At 36.4% G+C, this 20,242-nt stretch overlaps 4 protein-coding genes and 2 pseudogenes across 4 annotated transcripts; all 6 read left to right on the plus strand.

The window, feature by feature from the left end:
• Window positions 1–512: 512 nt before the first annotated feature.
• Window positions 513–1,495, plus strand: LOC129113887 (olfactory receptor 1-like; annotated as a pseudogene).
• A 1,896-nt stretch (window positions 1,496–3,391) lies between these two features.
• On the plus strand, window positions 3,392–4,375 carry LOC129114006 (olfactory receptor 1-like). Its single transcript, XM_054626508.1, has one exon. It carries the CDS (start codon window positions 3,392–3,394, stop codon window positions 4,373–4,375), a length of 984 nt encoding a protein of 327 aa, XP_054482483.1.
• Window positions 4,376–7,719: 3,344 nt separating this feature from the next.
• On the plus strand, window positions 7,720–8,694 carry LOC129114045 (olfactory receptor 1-like). Its single transcript, XM_054626549.1, has one exon. It carries the CDS (start codon window positions 7,720–7,722, stop codon window positions 8,692–8,694), a length of 975 nt encoding a protein of 324 aa, XP_054482524.1.
• Window positions 8,695–11,086: 2,392 nt separating this feature from the next.
• On the plus strand, window positions 11,087–12,058 carry LOC129113974 (olfactory receptor 1-like; annotated as a pseudogene).
• Window positions 12,059–14,474: 2,416 nt separating this feature from the next.
• On the plus strand, window positions 14,475–15,461 carry LOC129114051 (olfactory receptor 1-like). The gene has a single exon (XM_054626557.1). It carries the CDS (start codon window positions 14,475–14,477, stop codon window positions 15,459–15,461), a length of 987 nt encoding a protein of 328 aa, XP_054482532.1.
• A 2,392-nt stretch (window positions 15,462–17,853) lies between these two features.
• LOC129114019 (olfactory receptor 1361-like) lies at window positions 17,854–18,822 on the plus strand. Its single transcript, XM_054626521.1, has one exon. It carries the CDS (start codon window positions 17,854–17,856, stop codon window positions 18,820–18,822), a length of 969 nt encoding a protein of 322 aa, XP_054482496.1.
• The last annotated feature ends 1,420 nt before the right edge of the window (window positions 18,823–20,242 follow it).

The raw sequence follows: 20,242 nt of genomic DNA on the forward strand, positions 1-20,242 counted from the left end.
CACACACACACACACACACACACACACACACACACACACACACACACACACACACACACACACACACACACACACACACACACGCTTCCCCGCTGTCACAAATCCATGAAACATTTAATTTCACAGGAAAACAGAGAAATACAACTCTTATTAAAAACACTGAGACTCTTAAAGCACCGTACTAATAACATGAGGTATCGTACCGTTTTTAAATGCTTGGTATTTCAATACCTTTCTTCTAACGGTATACTGTGAGTTTAATTCGTTTATAAGATTGGAAAGGCGTTTGTCTGATGCCGAGCAGCTAATGGACACATGGGATCAGAAAATGACCTTATTTGACATGAAGTCAGGAGAGGTTTTATCAGCCACCCTTGTCAAAACATTTAAAGCTCCACAGAGCTACATCATCACAAACAGACCAATAGAACACAGAGTACTGACACACCTAGGAGGACGCTTACCTACATCAACCACTGCACTGTGGACAGAAAAGCTGGACAAGTTTTACAATGAATTTTTTCAACTCAGCTCTTGGGAAAAACATCACTTTTGTGCGTCCTGCATATTTTGTGATAAGTGGTTTTTCTGGCATACCTAATATCAAGTATTACTATGTCTTCCTCTTTTTCGTTTATATTGTTTCAGTGCTTGGAAACACAGTTGTGATGGCAGTAATATACTTGGATCATAATCTGAGAACTCCAAAATATATTGCAGTTTTTCATCTAGCATTTGTGGACCTGTTTGGTAGCTCTGCTCTGGTGCCGAAGGTTCTTGACATCTTTCTGTTTAAGCATGACAACATCCCTACAACGACTGCTTGACATTCCTTTTTTTCTGCTACATCTGCCTTGCCATGCAATCATTTAATCTGGTTGCACTCTCCTATGACAGACTTATTGCCATCATCTACCCTCTGCACTATCAAGTGAAGGTGACCAACAGGTCCATGCTGTCTATGATTGCATCTTTCTGGGTCTTTGTTATAATTGCTGCACTTATTTCAGTTGGCCTTCTCACAAGACTTTCCTTCTGTAAATCTGTGGTTATTAACAGCTATTTCTGTGACCATGGCCAGATGTACAGGTTGGCATGCAATGACAACACACCCAGCTATGTCGTAAGTGTGTTGTTACCGTTTCTTATTCTTTGGCTTTCTCTGATATTCATCTTGTTTACTTACATATATATCAGCTATGCTTTGTCTAAAGTGGCCACAGCTCAAGAAAGATACAAGGCCTTTAAAACCTGCACAGGTCATCTTTCATTAGTGGCAATCTATTTCATTCCAATAATAATCACATTTACCATGATGAAAAACATACATCCAAATGCCAGGATCATAAATCTGTCCCTGACCTCTATTTTTCCTCCCATGCTGAACCCATTAATTTATGTTCTGCAGACACAAGAAATCAAAGTATCCTTGAAAAAAATATTTAAAATCAGAAAGGAATCCAAAATTACAGTAAAGAAAGTGATCATAAAATGACCACCTGTGTTTTTATATTAAGGGCCTTGTGTTGAGGATTGCTATTTTGTACATAAAAGTAATACATGTTGATTAAAGTCAATCAAGCAGGAGCTATTGGAAATTTTTCAATATTAAATTCAACTTGAATTCATTTTTATTTTATTTAATTCTTATGCTGATCTCCTATTTTGAGACTAATTATGCATGATTTAAGTGACTTTAATAAGCACCTGTCCTTGGCTACTTTAGCGGTTGTATTTATTTACATATTACAATAATTGTTTTCTCTGTTTCTGTTTTGTTTATATGTTTAACTGTTAAATTGTTTTTTGTATTGTCTGTTCACACTTTAATGTTTTCACTTAGTTTGTATTATGTGTAGAACCCTTGGAAAACACGATGACCCATCTCAGGTGGCTTATCCTAAATAACTAAATTTACATGTATATTTTGTTCTGATCTGCTTGTGTAATGCAAAGAAAACAAGTTCTTGTGATCAAAGTTTGTGTCTCTGCCCATGTATACTGTACATTAACACATTTATACAACCTTCCTTTTCATCTTTCTGTGTTTATTTTATCAAATTAATTATGATAAAATATTTATTGCAATCAAATGTTTGGATATTTTTCTGCTTCTTTATAGACATGGATATCTCATTTAAAAAGCACCAAGACCCATTTTGTTTTCTTGTCTGCTTCTGTTTTTTGAACAACCGTACTGTGTCTTTTTCAACCCAACACTACTTTAATTTAAACCTCTCCAGCTATTCATTTTTTTAATGAACTATATTGTGAAGCACCCACATAAATCGTAGATTCTTTGGAGCTGAATGCCTGCATGAGAAGTTGATGAGGGTTAAGCTGCTAAAATGTAGAAGACACCACAGTTACTGCAGTAAGCGTGGTGTTGTGTCGGAGTGGTGTTTGTGAAGAGAATGTCACCCTCGGATCTGGACTGCATTTCCTTTTGGTCTATTTCATGTTGAGAAACATAGTAAAATGATAGTTTTCTCTTTAGTTGAATATGCCTTTGCCAAATTACAAGAGATGCTTTGACACATGATGTTGATGGTGCATCTTAATTTTATCTGTACATTTCGTTGATAATTAGAGTCGCGTTTTTTCACTTTTCTTGCTTTTTGAACCGAGTTCTGCTGATACAGACACCAGCTCAGAGGGGCACTGTGCAGCTGTCTACAGGTTCATGGTCTGCTTTAACATTTTTGTCAACTTCACTTGTTGACTTTAACCTTATAGGTCAGCACTAGCTAAATCTCGGGACTCACAGTTTACTTTTTGACCGCCAACTCCCAGCCGCTCAAAGTTTAAACGTCCCACTCCCATGCAATCTCAATTCTAAAGCAGAGCGCTGCACACACACACACACACACACACACACACACACACACACACACACACACACACACACACACACACACACACACACACACACACACACACACACACACACACACACACACTTCCCCGCTGTCACAAATCCATGAAACATTTAATTTCACAGGAAAACAGAGAAATACAACTCTTATTAAAAACACTGACACTCTTAAAGCACCGTACTAATAACATGAGGTATCGTACCGTTTTTAAATGCTTGGTATTTCAATACCTTTCTTCTAACGGTATACTGTGAGTTTAATTAGTTTATAAGATTGGAAAGGCGTTTGTCTGATGCTGAGCGGCTAATGGACACATGGGATCAGAAAATGACCTTATTTGACATGAAGTCAGGAGAGGTTTTATCAGCCACCCTTGTCAAAACATTTAAAGCTCCACAGAGCTACATCATCACAAACAGACCAATAGAACACAGAGTACTGACACACCTAGGAGGACGCTTACCTACATCAACCACTGCACTGTGGACAGAAAAGCTGGACAAGTTTTTTGGACAATGAATTTTTTCAACTCAGCTCTTGGGAAAAACATCACTTTTGTGCGTCCTGCATATTTTGTGATAAGTGGTTTTTCTGGCATACCTAATATCAAGTATTACTATGTCTTCCTCTTTTTCGTTTATATTGTTTCAGTGCTTGGAAACACAGTTGTGATGGCAGTAATATACTTGGATCATAATCTGAGAACTCCAAAATATATTGCAGTTTTTCATCTAGCATTTGTGGACCTGTTTGGTAGCTCTGCTCTGGTGCCGAAGGTTCTTGACATCTTTCTGTTCAACCATCGCTACATCCCCTACAACGACTGCTTGACATTCCTTTTTTTCTGCTACATCTGCCTTTGCATGCAATCATTTAATCTGGTTGCACTCTCCTATGACAGACTTATTGCCATCACCTACCCTCTGCACTATCAAGTGAAGGTGACCAACAGGTCCATGCTGTTTTTGATTGCATCTATCTGGGTCTTTGTTATAATTGCCATACTTATTGCAGTTGGCCTTCTCACAAGACTTTCCTTCTGTAAATCTGTGGTTATTAACAGCTATTTCTGTGACCATGGCCAGATATACAGGCTGGCATGCAATGACAACACACCCAGCTATGTCGTAAGTGTGTTGTTACCGTTTCTTATTCTTTGGCTTTCTCTGATATTCATCTTGTTTACTTACATATATATCAGCTATGCTTTGTCTAAAGTGGCCACAGCTCAAGAAAGATACAAGGCCTTTAAAACCTGCACAGGTCATCTTTCATTAGTGGCAATCTATTTCATTCCAATAATAATCACATTTACCATGATGAAAAACATACATCCAAATGCCAGGATCATAAACCTGTCTCTGACCTCTATTTTTCCTCCCATGCTGAACCCATTCATTTATGTTCTGCAGACACAAGAAATCAAAGTATCATTGAAAAAAATATTCAAAATCAGAAAGGATTCCAAAATTACAGTAAAGAAATTGATCATCAAATGACCACCTGTGTTTTTATATTAAGGGCCTTGTGTTGAGGATTGCTATTTTGTCCATTAAAGTAATACTTGTTGATTAAAGTCAATCAAGCAGGAGCTATTGGGAATTTTTCAATATTAAATTCAACTTGAATTCATTTTTATTCTATTTAATTCTTATGCTGATCTCCTATTTTGAGACTAATTATGCATGATTTAAGTGACTTTAATAAGCACCTGTCCTTGGCTACTTTAGCGGTTGTATTTATTTACATATTACAATAATTGTTTTCTCTGTTTCTGTTTTGTTTATATGTTTAACTGTTAAATTGTTTTTTGTATTGTCTGTTCACACTTTAATGTTTTCACTTAGTTTGTATTATGTGTAGAACCCTTGGAAAACACGATGACCCATCTCAGGTGGCTTATCCTAAATAACTAAATTTACATGTATATTTTGTTCTGATCTGCTTGTGTAATGCAAAGAAAACAAGTTCTTGTAATCAAAGTTTGTGTCTCTGCCCATGTATACTGTACATTAACACATTTATACAACCTTCCTTTTCATCTTTCTGTGTTTATTTTATCAAATTAATTATAATAAAATATTTATTGCAATCAAATGTTTGGATATTTTTCTGCTTCTTTATAGACATGGATATCTCATATTTAAAAAGCACCAAGACCCATTTTGTTTTCTTGTCTGCTTCTGTTTTTTGAACAACCGTACTGTGTCTTTTTCAACCCTTTTTCAACCCTTTAATTTAAGCCTCTCCAGCTATTCATTTTTTAATGAACTATATTGTGAAGCACCCACATAAATCGTAGATTCTTTGGAGCTGAATGCCTGCATGAGAAGTTGATGAGGGTTAAGCTGCTAAAATGTAGAAGACACCACAGTTACTGCAGTAAGCGTGGTGTTGTGTCGGAGTGGTGTTTGTGAAGAGAATGTCACCCTCGGATCTGGACTGCATTTCCTTTTGGTCTATTTCATGTTGAGAAACATAGTAAAATAATACTTCATTCTTTAGTTGAATATTCATTTGCCAAATTACAAGAGATGCTTTGACACATGATGTTGATGGTGCATCTTAATTTTATCTGTACATTTTGTTGATAATTAGAGTCGCGTTTTCACTTTTCTTGCTTTTTGAACAGAGTTTTGCTGATACAGACGCCAGCTCACTATGTTCTGCAGACACAAGAAATCAGAGTATCATTGACAAGGTTAGAAGGAATCAGAATGAAATCTAAAATAACAATAAAGAAATGAACCATTTTGTGAAGATTTGTATTTGATATACACCATCTCTTTGGGTGTTTTATTTGCCTTCACGAAAAGTAGAATTGTCCTTTTTAACATCACTTAAGTTGAGTATTAATGTCATTTTTGGTCTTATTTGCAATGTAGTAAAAAAGATGTCATTTATTTTGTAATGTTAACCAAATGTCTAAAAATGTTAAGAATGACTGAATTTACAATCATTTTAAAGAAAGCACCTTAAAACAATTACTTACATACTTTTCTTATCATTGCTAGAGGGCGACCTGGCATTTTTTTTTTTCATTATCAGAACGGACACAGTTTATTATTTTTTTTATGTTATTCTTCTGGTTATTCTTCTGATTATTTGGAACATGTGATGCAAGACACATTTTTGTGTGAACAGACAGCAAAATTTGATCTGACCTATTGAAATGATGTACAGTAATAGTGTTGTTTCTGCCTGTGGAGAACTACAAGAACAAGTAAAGTTGCTGATGTGTTTCTTCATTTTTCAATAAAGTATTTACAGAAACCCAGTAGCCAAATATAGACATTCATCTTCCTACTTTTTTGGGAAATTACAAAGAAAATATAAATCAGTTTTTTCCCATTTATTGGTAAACTAAGTACTAAGTACATATTGACAGACACAACTGACAGAAATAAAGACAATAATATGAAGCAGTTATAATTATGTTTAAATGTGATGATATGATAAGTATACGGGAATAGAGATTTGATTAGATTAAGTAGAGTATGTGTGGGTAATGTGTGTGTGCATGTTTGGATGTCTTCATGAAAAGCAGTGGTATGTATCCGTGTTAAGTGTAACCGGACAGGTTGGTATGTGGGGTAAGGAGCTGGCTAAGGGATGGAGAGAAAGAACAAGACCAATTCTTTATTTTATGTTGAGAATGAAAAAAACAGCAAAATCATAATAATATAGAAATAATAATTAAATTGTTAAATAAGATACTATCATTATATAATAAGATCATTCTATAGAATAGGATGTGATTTATATATTGCTATACAATAACATGTTGATATATAATAATAACGTCACAATAATTAACATTAAACATTTAAACAGCAATGGCAAGTGAGGCCAGGCCTGTGCATTGGAGAGGCAAGCGGACCCCCCCCTAAACCGCCCAGCACTTGCAGCAACAAGTGTAGTTGTGGATGTATTCTTCGAGTTATCTTCACTTCACCTTGTTCACTTCACTGTGTCCACTGGGGCCTCTCTGCCCTGCTGTTCGCTGACTTAGACCATTTGTTTGTGTATGTTAAAGAGCACAGCCCCGACACAGAGAACAGAGGAGATGCTGCTGAGTGATATTAAATTAGACCTTCATCAAAGTGTTAAAATATACAGAAAAGGGAACCGATAATGTTGGAACTTATCAATAATACAGCCTAAAATAATTGAGCACCCATCCCTGTTTAACGCCTGGTTTCGGTGCCCATCCCGACTTTTTGCTAACTGTGTCTGTCTGCTGTTTGTTACAGAGAAGGGGGTGTTCAGTGGGTTTTGAAAAATGTTTTTAATGAAAACAACTGCCTGTTGAGGAAACAGTGATTTAGGAGATCGATGAGAGTGAACCAAAACAGTAAAGATGCGGACGGCTAAACAATGAGCTGAAACTCTTTGCAGATTCAGGTGATAATTATCTGTAAGTCCATCACTACGATCGACTCCTTTCACATTGTTATTTGATGGAATATTATTATAAAAATATTGATGACAGCAGTAATCTAATTGAAAGGTTACTCACTGAAATAGTATACCATTTGAAAAATAAAGTGTTTCATACAGTAGATGCTCTAAAGATTTGTAAAAGTAAATTGGAGTAGGTAAAATGGCTTCAAATTGGTGTGATGTCTGATGTTGAGTTGCTTACATACAAAAGACACAGGGGAAAAGACACATGACAGAAGTCTAGAGGAGGACAGCTTCTCTTTGTAGCCACTCCTGGCAAAACAGATAAAGATTGACCGAGCTCTGACACCAGAAAGACAGACGCAGCACAGTGCTAATGCTGAAGCACAGAAGAGGACACTTTGCTCCATAAACCACTACGTACGTTTACAGTTTTACAATGAATTTATTCAACTCGGCTCTCGGGAAAAACATCACGTTTGTTCATCCTGCGTACTTCATAATAAGTGGCTTATCTGGCATCCCAGACATGAAGTATTACTATGTCTTTCTCTGTTTTGTTTATATCTTTTCAGTGCTTGGAAACACAGCTGTGATGGCAGTAATATACTTGGATCATAATCTGAGAACTCCAAAATATATTGCAGTTTTTAATCTAGCATTTGTGGACCTGTTTGGTAGCTCTGCTCTGGTGCCGAAGCTTCTTGACATCTTTCTGATGAACCATCGCAACATCCCCTACAACGACTGCTTGACGTTTCTTTTTTTCTGCTACACCTGCCTTGGCATGCAATCATTTAATCTGGTTGCACTCTCCTATGACAGACTTATTGCCATCATCTACCCTCTGCACTATCAAGTGAAGGTGACCCACAGGTTCATGCTGTCTATGATTGCATCTTCCTGGGTCTTTGTTATAATTGCTGCACTTATTTCAGTTGGCCTTCTCAAAAGACTTTCCTTCTGTAAATCTGTGGTTATTAACAGCTATTTCTGTGACTATGGCCAGATATACAGGCTGGCATGCAATGACTATTTCCCTAATTATGTCATTAGTTGTCTGTTGCCTGCTCTTACTTTTTGGGGTCCATTCGCTTTCATCTTGTTAAGTTACCTATATATTGGCTGCACTTTGGCTAAAGTGGCAAGCGTTCGAGAAGGTCTCAAGGCCTTTAAAACATGCACAGCTCATCTCTCATTGGTGGCAATATATTTCATTCCAGTGTTAATCACGTCCGGCAGTACTCTAATGGACAATATACATCCAAATGCCAGGATCATGAACCTGTCTTTGACCTCTATTTTTCCTCCCATGTTTAACCCAATCATTTATGTTCTGCAGACACAAGAAATCAAAACATCTGTGAAAAGGTTATTGAAAATCAGAGGGAAATCCAAAGTAATTAAGAAATGAACCATAACGTGACAATTTGCGTATGTTATACATCATCTCTTTTAGTGCTTGATTTGCTGTAAGTTTAACCTTGTAAACAGTGTAATTATGATTTCTAACATCATGCAAATTTTTGGAAATTGATAATGATAAATAAATAATGATCAAGGTAATCAACACACAAAAAAATATATAATAGTAAAAGAAAGATGAAAGAATATGGGAATACCTTAAAAATCGAAGTGAATTAAATCAATTGTCTTATATATATATATATATATATATATGCTGGTAGTAATTTAAAAGCATCATGTCTAATTTGTTCTATGTTTTTATTTTCTAAAAGAGGTTATAGAATAACAAAGCATCCTACACTGCAACTTGTTCTCTACAAAAAAGAATAAAAATGTGAGAGCAGATATAAAGTCTGTAGAAAAAGCTAAATCTTACCCAGAAATTTTTATTTGTGTTCTTTAAATCAATAATTAAAAAAACAAGTTATTGTGATGCAACACTTTTTGTCTCTAAGCATTCCACCTTGTTGGAGTTTGTAGTCTACTTTGTCCCTTGAAGTTTTTTTGTGTACCAATTTTCTTCAATATACATATATATGTGTGTGTGTGTGTGTGTGTGTGTGTGTGTGTGTGTGTGTGTGTGTGTGTGTGTGTGTGTGTGTGTGTGTATGTAGAATTCTGATACAATCAGAAATTTAAATCAGAAATTTGTTTTATTAAAATCAGTGATAACTTGATTATATATTGCTACAAATGCTTTGTTGTTACTCTGAAACACAATAAGTGTTCTTTCTAAAATGTAATAGAGTGTGTTTTACTGACCTGTAATAAAACAAAACTAAGTCTACACACATGCTTCCAGCTCTGTGAGACTTTACATAAGCACGATGCTTTGAGCTCTAAGCTAACATAAAATTTAACATTCTTTATTTTTTTAGATTATTTTAGAGGTTCAAGGTTTAAGATTAAAGGATAATTTATGTTAGTTATGTAACACAGGGATGCACAACAAAATGTAGTTGTAGCAAATTTGTATATTCCTGTAGTCTATTTTTTGAATTTGCATTATAAAGAATGTAAACAACAGCAACAAAAACAATTCTCTGGTCAGGTAATCTTCACATAAAAAATTCAACATGAGGAAAAGCATTGTGCATCAACTTTGACTGTGTTTGGACACCAAGCATCTTGATGTAAAACACAGAGAGTCAACCTCCGTTGTCTCATAGGAGTCCTCCACTCTGTCCTGCTGTCCATCCGTCCAGTGTAGCTTCATCTAGGATGAACAATGGAGCCAGAGACGCCATACACGACTTGTCAATCACAAGGTAGCCCGCCCTAAAGCACACTGCTTTATCCAATTTATTATAAATGTGACCATAATTTACAAAAATGAACATCATGCTGTTTTGAAGAAGACTTGAAACTAGCAATTGAGACCATAAACTCATGTTTACAATGTTTTCTGAGGTAATAAATTAGGTAAAAGTAGGGTCATTTTCTCATAGACTTCTACAATCAGACTAGTTTTTGCAACCAGAGGAGTTGCCCCCTGCTGGCCATTTGAAAGAATGTAATTTTAAGACTCTTCAGCATTGGCTTCACTCTTCAGAACTGGAGGTTGCTGCCTTGGAGAGACAGAGGCAGTGGGACTCTTCGCTGCCTACAGAGAGGGGCGGGACAGGAGGTGAGCACAGCGGTCTAGCCAGCAAGTCATGCGGTCACTAGTGGGGAGCTAGCGAGGTAACAAGCTATAAAGAGTCAGAAAAACAAATGGGGAAAAAAGGTGTTAGGCGATTTTTCTGTATGCGCGAGGCTAAGCTACATTCAACAGCAGTACACATTAGGTTTTGGTTACCTTATTTGGCTAAACGCTAGGAAGGGTTAATAAATTAGCATCGCTAGCTTAGACCGCGTAGTGTCCCATTGCTAGAATCTCTTCTTAGCCCTAGGGTTCTTTTTTATTTAATATTGTAGACCATGAATTGCGATACGTATTGAGCACATCCTTATTTGATGGAATATTATTATAAAAATATTGATGACAGCAGTAATCTAATTGAAAGGTTACTCACTGAAATAGTATACCATTTGAAAAATAAAGTGTGTCATTCAGTAGATGCTCTAAAGATTTGTAAAAGTAAATTGGAGTAGGTAAAATGGCTTCAAATTGGTGTGATGTCTGATGTTGAGTTGCTTACATACAAAAGACACAGGGGAAAAGACACATGACAGAAGTCTAGAGGAGGACAGCTTCTCTTTGTAGCCACTCCTGGCAAAACAGATAAAGATTGACCGAGCTCTGACACCAGAAAGACAGACGCAGCACAGTGCTAATGCTGAAGCACAGAAGAGGACACTTTGCTCCATAAACCACTACGTACGTTTACAGTTTTACAATGAATTTATTCAACTCGGCTCTCGGGAAAAACATCACGTTTGTTCATCCTGCGTACTTCATAATAAGTGGCTTATCCGGCATCCCAGACATGAAGTATTACTATGTCTTTCTCTGTTTTGTTTATATCTTTTCAGTGCTTGGAAACACAGCTGTGATGGCAGTAATATACTTGGATCATAATCTGAGAACTCCAAAATATATTGCAGTTTTTAATCTAGCATTTGTGGACCTGTTTGGTAGCTCTGCTCTGGTGCCGAAGCTTCTTGACATCTTTATGATGAACCATCGCAACATCCCCTACAACGACTGCTTGACATTCCTTTTTTCTGCTACACCTGCCTTGGCATGCAATCATTTAATCTGGTTGCACTCTCCTATGACAGACTTATTGCCATCATCTACCCTCTGCACTATCAAGTGAAGGTGACCCACAGGTTCATGCTGTCTATGATTGCCTCTTTCTGGGTCTTTGTTATAATTGCTGCACTTATTTCAGTTGGCCTTCTCACAAGACTTTCCTTCTGTAAATCTGTGGTTATTAACAGCTATTTCTGTGACTATGGCCAGATATACAGGCTGGCATGCAATGACTATTTCCTAATTATGTCATTAGTTGTCTGTTGCCTGCTCTTACTTTTTGGGGTCCATTCGTTTTCATCTTGTTAAGTTACCTATATATTGGCTGCACTTTGGCTAAAGTGGCAAGCGTTCGAGAAGGTCTCAAGGCCTTTAAAACATGCACAGCTCATCTCTCATTGGTGGCAATATATTTCATTCCAGTGTTAATCACGTCCGGCAGTACTCTAATGGACAATATACATCCAAATGCCAGGATCATGAACCTGTCTTTGACCTCTATTTTTCCTCCCATGTTGAACCCAATCATTTATGTTCTGCAGACACAAGAAATCAAAAATCTGTGAAAAGGTTATTGAAAATCAGAGGGAAATCCAAAGTAATTAAGAAATGAACCATAACGTGACAATTTGCGTATGTTATACATCATCTCTTTTAGTGCTTGATTTGCTGTAAGTTTAACCTTGTAAACAGTGTAATTATGATTTCTAACATCATGCAAATTTTTGGAAATTGATAATGATAAATAAATAATGATCAAGGTAATCAACACACAAAAAAATATATAATAGTAGAAGAAAGATGAAAGAATATGGGAATACCTTAAAAACCCAAGTGAATTAAATCAATTGTCTTATATATATATATATATATATATATATATATATGCTGGTAGTAATTTAAAAGCATCATGTCTAATTTGTTCTATGTTTTTATTTTCTAAAAGAGGTTATAGAATAACAAAGCATCCTACACTGCAACTTGTTCTCTACAAAAAAGAATAAAAAATGTGAGAGCAGATATAAAGTCTGTAGAAAAAGCTAAATCTTACCCAGAAATTTTTATTTGTGTTCTTTAAATCAATAATTAAAAAAACAAGTTATTGTAATGCAACACTTTTTGTCTCTAAGCATTCCACCTTGTTGGAGTTTGTAGTCTACTTTGTCCCTTGAAGTTTTTTTGTGAACCAATTTTCTTCAATATATATATGTGTGTGTGTGTGTGTGTGTGTGTGTGTGTGTGTGTGTGTGTGTGTGTGTGTGTGTGTGTGTGTGTGTGTGTAGTGTGTGTGTGTGTGTGTGTGTGTGTAGAGAATTCTGATACAATCAGAAATTTAAATCAGAAATTTGTTTTATTAAAATCAGTGATAACTTGATTATATATTGCTACAAATGCTTTGTTGTTACTCTGAAACACAATAAGTGTTCTTTCTAAAATGTAATAGAGTGTGTTTTACTGACCTGTAATAAAACAAAACTAAGTCTACACACATGCTTCCAGCTCTGTGAGACTTTACATAAGCACGATGCTTTGAGCTCTAAGCTAACATAAAATTTAACATTCTTTTTTTTAGATTATTTTAGAGGTTCAAGGTTTAAGATTAAAGGATATTTTATGTTAATTATGTAACACAGGGATGCACAACAAAATGTAGTTGTAGCAAATTTGTATATTCCTGTAGTCTATTTTTTGAATTTGCATTATAAAGAATGTAAACAACAGCAACAAAAACAATTCTCTGGTCAGGTAATCTTCACATAAAAAATTCAACATGAGGAAAAGCATTGTGCATCAACTTTGACTGTGTTTGGACACCAAGCATCTTGATGTAAAACACAGAGAGTCAACCTCCGTTGTCTCATAGGAGTCCTCCACTCTGTCCTGCTGTCCATCCGTCCAGTGTAGCTTCATCTAGGATGAACAATGGAGCCAGAGACGCCATACACGACTTGTCAATCACAAGGTAGCCCGCCCTAAAGCACACTGCTTTATCCAATTTATTATAAATGTGACCATAATTTACAAAATGAACACCATGCTGTTTTGAAGAAGACTTGAAACTAGCAATTGAGACCATAAACTCATGTTTACAATGTTTTCTGAGGTAATAAATTAGGTAAAAGTAGGGTCATTTTCTCATAGACTTCTACAATCAGACTAGTTTTTGCAACCAGAGGAGTTGCCCCTGCTGGCCATTTGAAAGAATGTAATTTTAAGACTCTTCAGCATTGGCTTCACTCTTCAGAACTGGAGGTTGCTGCCTTGGAGAGACAGAGGCAGTGGGACTCTTCGCTGCCTACAGAGAGGGCGGGACAGGAGGTGAGCACAGCGGTCTAGCCAGCAAGTCATGCGGTCACTAGTGGGGAGCTAGCGAGGTAACAAGCTATAAAGAGTCAGAAAAACAAATGGGGAAAAAAGGTGTTAGGCGATTTTTCTGTATGCGCGAGGCTAAGCTACATTCAACAGCAGTACACATTAGGTTTTGGTTACCTTATTTGGCTAAACGCTAGGAAGGGTTAATAAATTAGCATCGCTAGCTTAGACCGCGTAGTGTCCCATTACTAGAATCTCTTCTTAGCCCTAGGGTTCTTTTTTATTTAATATTGTAGACCATGAATTGCGATACGTATTGAGCACATCCTTATTTGATGGAATATTATTATAAAAATATTGATGACAGCAGTAATCTAATTGAAAGGTTACTCACTGAAATAGTATACCATTTGAAAAATAAAGTGTGTCATTCAGTAGATGCTCTAAAGATTTGTAAAAGTAAATTGGAGTAGGTAAAATGGCTTCAAATTGGTGTGATGTCTGATGTCGAGTTGCTTACAAAAAAGACACAGGGGAAAAGACACATGACAGAAGTCTAGAGGAGGACAGCTTCTCTTTGTAGCCACTCCTGGCAAAACAGATAAAGATTGACCGAGCTCTGACACCAGAAAGACAGACGCAGCACAGTGCTAATGCTGAAGCACAGAAGAGGACACTTTGCTCCATAAACCACTACGTACGTTTACAGTTTTACAATGAATTTATTCAACTCGGCTCTCGGGAAAAACATCACGTTTGTTCATCCTGCGTACTTCATAATAAGTGGCTTATCCGGCATCCCAGACATGAAGTATTACTATGTCTTTCTCTGTTTTGTTTATATCTTTTCAGTGCTTGGAAACACAGCTGTGATGGCAGTAATATACTTGGATCATAATCTGAGAACTCCAAAATATATTGCAGTTTTTAATCTAGCATTTGTGGACCTGTTTGGTAGCTCTGCTCTGGTGCCGAAGCTTCTTGACATCTTTATGATGAACCATCGCAACATCCCCTACAACGACTGCTTGACGTTTCTTTTTTTCTGCTACACCTGCCTTGGCATGCAATCATTTAATCTGGTTGCACTCTCCTATGACAGACTTATTGCCATCATCTACCCTCTGCACTATCAAGTGAAGGTGACCCACAGGTTCATGCTGTCTATGATTGCCTCTTTCTGGGTCTTTGTTATAATTGCTGCACTTATTTCAGTTGGCCTTCTCACAAGACTTTCCTTCTGTAAATCTGTGGTTATTAACAGCTATTTCTGTGACTATGGCCAGATATACAGGCTGGCATGCAATGACTATTTCCCTAATTATGTCATTAGTTGTCTGTTCCCTGCTCTTACTTTTTGGGGTCCATTCGTTTTTATCTTGTTAAGTTACCTATATATTGGCTGCACTTTGGCTAAAGTGGCAAGCGTTCGAGAAGGTCTCAAGGCCTTTAAAACATGCACAGCTCATCTCTCATTGGTGGCAATATATTTCATTCCAGTGTTAATCACATCCGGCAGTACTCTAATGGACAATATACATCCAAATGCCAGGATCATGAACCTGTCTTTGACCTCTATTTTTCCTCCCATGTTGAACCCAATCATTTATGTTCTGCAGACACAAGAAATCAAAAAATCTGTGAAAAGGTTATTGAAAATCAGAGGGAAATCCAAAGTAATTAAGAAATTAACCATAACGTGACAATTTGCGTATGTTATACATCATCTCTTTTAGTGCTTGATTTGCTGTAAGTTTAACCTTGTAAATGGTGTAATTATGATTTCTAACATCATGCAAATTTTTGGAAATTGATAATGATAAATAAATAATGATCAAGGTAATCAACACACAAAAAAATATATAATAGTAGAAGAAAGATGAAAGAATATGGGAATACCTTAAAAACCCAAGTAAATTAAATCAATTGTGAATTAAATCAATTGTCTTATATATATATATATATGCTGGTAGTAATTTAAAAGCATCATGTCTAATTTGTTCTATGTTTTTATTTTCTAAAAGAGGTTATAGAATAACAAAGCATCCTACACTGCAACTTGTTCTCTACAAAAAAGAATAAAAAATGTGAGAGCAGATATAAAGTCTGTAGAAAAAGCTAAATCTTACCCAGACATTTTTATTTGTGTTCTTTAAATCAATAATTAAAAAAACAAGTTATTGTAATGCAACACTTTTTGTCTCTAAGCATTCCACCTTGTTGGAGTTTGTAGTCTACTTTGTCCCTTGAAGTTTTTGTGAACCAATTTTCTTCAATATATATATATGTGTGTGTGTGTGTGTGTGTGTGTGTGTGTGTGTGTGTGTGTGTGTGTGTGTGTGTGTGTGTGTGTGTGTGTGTGTGTGTGTGTGTGTGTGTGTGTGTGTGTGTGTATGTAGAATTCTGATACAATCAGAAATTTAAATCAGAAATTTGTTTTATTAAAATCAGTGATAACTTGATTATATATTGCTACAAATGCTTTGTTGTTACTCTGAAACACAATAAGTGTTCTTTCTAAAATGTAATAGAGTGTGTTTTACTGACCTGTAATAAAACAAAACTAAGTCTACACACATGCTTCCAGCTCTGTGAGACTTTACATAAGCACGATGCTTTGAGCTCTAAGCTAACATAAAATTTAACATTCTTTATTTTTTTAGATTATTTTAGAGGTTCAAGGTTTAAGATTAAAGGATCATTTTAATTATGTAACACAGGGATGCACAACAAAATGTAGTTGTAGCAAATTTGTATATTCCTGTATAAAGAATGTAAACAACAGCAACAAAAACAATTCTCTGGTCAGGTAATCTTCACATAAAAAATTCAACATGAGGAAAAGCATTGTGCATCAACTTTGACTGTGTTTGGACACCAAGCATCTTGATGTAAAACACAGAGAGTCAACCTCCGTTGTCTCATAGGAGTCCTCCACTCTGTCCTGCTGTCCATCCGTCCAGTGTAGCTTCATCTAGGATGAACAATGGAGCCAGAGACGCCATACACGACTTGTCAATCACAAGGTAGCCCGCCCTAAAGCACACTGCTTTATCCAATTTATTATAAATGTGACCATAATTTACAAAATGAACATCATGCTGTTTTGAAGAAGACTTGAAACTAGCAATTGAGACCATAAACTCATGTTTACAATGTTTTCTGAGGTAATAAATTAGGTAAAAGTAGGGTCATTTTCTCATAGACTTCTACAATCAGACTAGTTTTTGCAACCAGAGGAGTTGTCCCCTGCTGGCCATTTGAAAGAATGTAATTTTAAGACTCTTCAGCATTGGCTTCACTCTTCAGAACTGGAGGTTGCTGCCTTGGAGAGACAGAGGCAGTGGGACTCTTCGCTGCCTACAGAGAGGGCGGGACAGGAGGTGAGCACAGCGGTCTAGCCAGCAAGTCATGCGGTCACTAGTGGGGAGCTAGCGAGGTAACAAGCTATAAAGAGTCAGAAAAACAAATGGGGAAAAAAGGTGTTCGGCGATTTTTCTGTATGCGCGAGGCTAAGCTACATTCAACAGCAGTACACATTAGGTTTTGGTTACCTTATTTGGCTAAACGCTAGGAAGGGTTAATAAATTAGCATCGCTAGCTTAGACCGCGTAGTGTCCCATTACTAGAATCTCTTCTTAGCCCTAGGGTTCTTTTTTATTTAATATTGTAGACCATGAATTGCGATACGTATTGAGCACATCCTTATTTGATGGAATATTATTATAAAAATATTGATGACAGCAGTAATCTAATTGAAAGGTTACTCACTGAAATAGTATACCATTTGAAAAATAAAGTGTGTCATTCAGTAGATGCTCTAAAGATTTGTAAAAGTAAATTGGAGTAGGTAAAATGGCTTCAAATTGGTGTGATGTCTGATGTTGAGTTGCTTACATACAAAAGACACAGGGGAAAAGACACATGACAGAAGTCTAGAGGAGGACAGCTTCTCTTTGTAGCCACTCCTGGCAAAACAGATAAAGATTGACCGAGCTCTGACACCAGAAAGACAGACGCAACACAGTGCTAATGCTGAAGCACAGAAGAGGACACTTTGCTCCATAAACCACTACGTACGTTTACAGTTTTACAATGAATTTATTCAACTCGGCTCTCGGGAAAAACATCACGTTTGTTCATCCTGCGTACTTCATAATAAGTGGCTTATCCGGCATCCCAGACATGAAGTATTACTATGTCTTTCTCTGTTTTGTTTATATTGTTTCAGTGCTTGGAAACACAGTTGTGATGGCAGTAATATACTTGGATCATAATCTGAGAACTCCAAAATATATTGCAGTTTTTAATCTAGCATTTGTGGACCTGTTTGGTAGCTCTGCTCTGGTGCCGAAGCTTCTTGACATCTTTCTGATGAACCATCGCAACATCCCCTACAACGACTGCTTGACATTCCTTTTTTTCTGCTACACCTGCCTGTCCATGCAATCATTTAATCTGGTTGCACTCTCCTATGACAGACTTATTGCCATCATCTACCCTCTGCACTATCAAGTGAAGGTGACCAACAGGTTCATGCTGTCTATGATTGCATCTTTCTGGGTCTTTGTTATAATTGCCGTACTTATTGCAGTTGGCCTTCTCACAAGACTTTCCTTCTGTAAATCTGTGGTTATTAACAGCTATTTCTGTGACCATGGTCAGATATACAGGCTGGCATGCAATGACCATTTCCCTAATTATGTCATTAGTTGTCTGTTCCCTGTTATTATTTTTTGGGGTCCATTCGTTTTTATCTTGTTAAGTTACCTATATATTGGCTGCACTTTGGCTAAAGTGGCAAGCGTTCGAGAAGGTCTCAAGGCCTTTAAAACATGCACAGCTCATCTCTCATTGGTGGCAATATATTTCATTCCAGTGTTAATCACATTTACTCTCATGGAAAATATACATCCAAATGCCAGGATCATGAACCTGTCTTTAACCTCTATTTTTCCTCCCATGTTGAACCCAATGATTTATGTTCTGCAGACACAAGAAATCAAAACATCTGTGAAAAAGTTATTGAAAATCAGAGGGAAATCCAAAGTAATTAAGAAATGAACCATAACGTGACAATTTGCGTATGTTATACATCATCTCTTTTAGTGCTTGATTTGCTGTAAGTCTGCCATTGTAAACGGTGGAATTATGATTTCTAATATCATGCAAATTTTTGTAATAAATAAATAATAATCAGGTAATCAACACACCTCTACAAAGTTTTCTAAAGTAATAGTAGAAGTAAGATGAAAGAATATGGTAATACCTTAAAAATCAAAGTGAATTAAATACATTTTTACTGAACTATGTCTTTCATATATGCTGGTAGTAATTGCAAAAGCAACATGTAGATTTTTTTCTGTTTTTATTTTCATTTTCTCAAAGAGGTTATGGAATAAAAAAGCATTCTACACTGAAACTTGTTCTCTACAAAAAAAAAAAAAAAAAAAAAAAAATTGTGAGCAGATATAAATCAATAATTAAAAAAACAAGTTATTGTGATACAATACTTTTTGTCTCTAAGCATTCCACCTTGTTGGAGTTTGTAATCTACTTTGTACCTGGAACTTTATTTGTGTACCCATTTTCTTCGATATATATTTGTGTGCGTGTGTGTGCGTGTGTGTGTGTGTGTGTGTGTGTGTGTGTGTGTGTGTGTGTGTGTGTGTGTGTGTGTGTGTGTGTGTGTGTGTTTGTATAAGTAGAATTCTGATTTGAATTTGTTTTATTAAAATCAGTGATGACTTGGTTATTAATTGTTACAAATGCTTTGTTGTTACTCTGCATCACGATGAGCGTTCTTTCTAAAATGTAATTGAGTGTCTTTTACTGACCTGTAATAAAACAAAAAACTCAGTCTACACACATACTTCCAGCTCTGTGAGACTTTACATAAGCACGATGCTTTGAGCTCTAAGCTAACATAAAATAAAATGTTTTTTCCCAGAATTCTGCCGGAACGTTTGCTGTGTGAATTTTATGTTTAGAAAGTTTAACTGAAGTTATCATTCACTGTAGAAATGTTGCTAAAAGGCTTAACTCTGTGTAGTTGACACACACAGTGAGTCCCCTGCTGCAGTGATGCTGTGACGATGGCGACTGTGCATATGCGGAGGATCTGAAAAAACCCCAAAAACGCTTCAGCTCACTGATAAACCTATGAAACAGTCTAGACAGCCGGTTACATGATTGTGGATTGTATTCATTCAATCAAACATTACAGCAGTGGTTAGTGCAGACACACCTGACGGATTATCTGCAATCTACTGAGTGTATTTTTCTAGATGGATTGTGCCATAAACATATTTGTTATCCTGGTAATTCACTATCCTGTTGACTTAAATTAACTGAGTCGACTGCATCAGCCCATAGATGACATAAACTATGAGACGGTTACTCATTGACTGAACACGTGATACAGACACCTGTGTTTCTGCTGTCTCAGAGTGATGCGAGTGGGATATAAATGTCGTGTCTCTCA

Source organism: Anoplopoma fimbria, chromosome 24 (genome assembly GCF_027596085.1).
Source record: "Anoplopoma fimbria isolate UVic2021 breed Golden Eagle Sablefish chromosome 24, Afim_UVic_2022, whole genome shotgun sequence".
In the NCBI taxonomy this organism is placed as follows: domain Eukaryota; kingdom Metazoa; phylum Chordata; class Actinopteri; order Perciformes; family Anoplopomatidae; genus Anoplopoma; species Anoplopoma fimbria.

Coding starts and splice junctions, on each gene's coding strand:
- LOC129114051 (XM_054626557.1), top strand. CDS start 14,475: ATGAATTTATTCAACTCGGCTCTCGGGAAAAACATCACGTTTGTTCAT.
- LOC129114045 (XM_054626549.1), top strand. CDS start 7,720: ATGAATTTATTCAACTCGGCTCTCGGGAAAAACATCACGTTTGTTCAT.
- LOC129114006 (XM_054626508.1), top strand. CDS start 3,392: ATGAATTTTTTCAACTCAGCTCTTGGGAAAAACATCACTTTTGTGCGT.
- LOC129114019 (XM_054626521.1), top strand. CDS start 17,854: ATGAATTTATTCAACTCGGCTCTCGGGAAAAACATCACGTTTGTTCAT.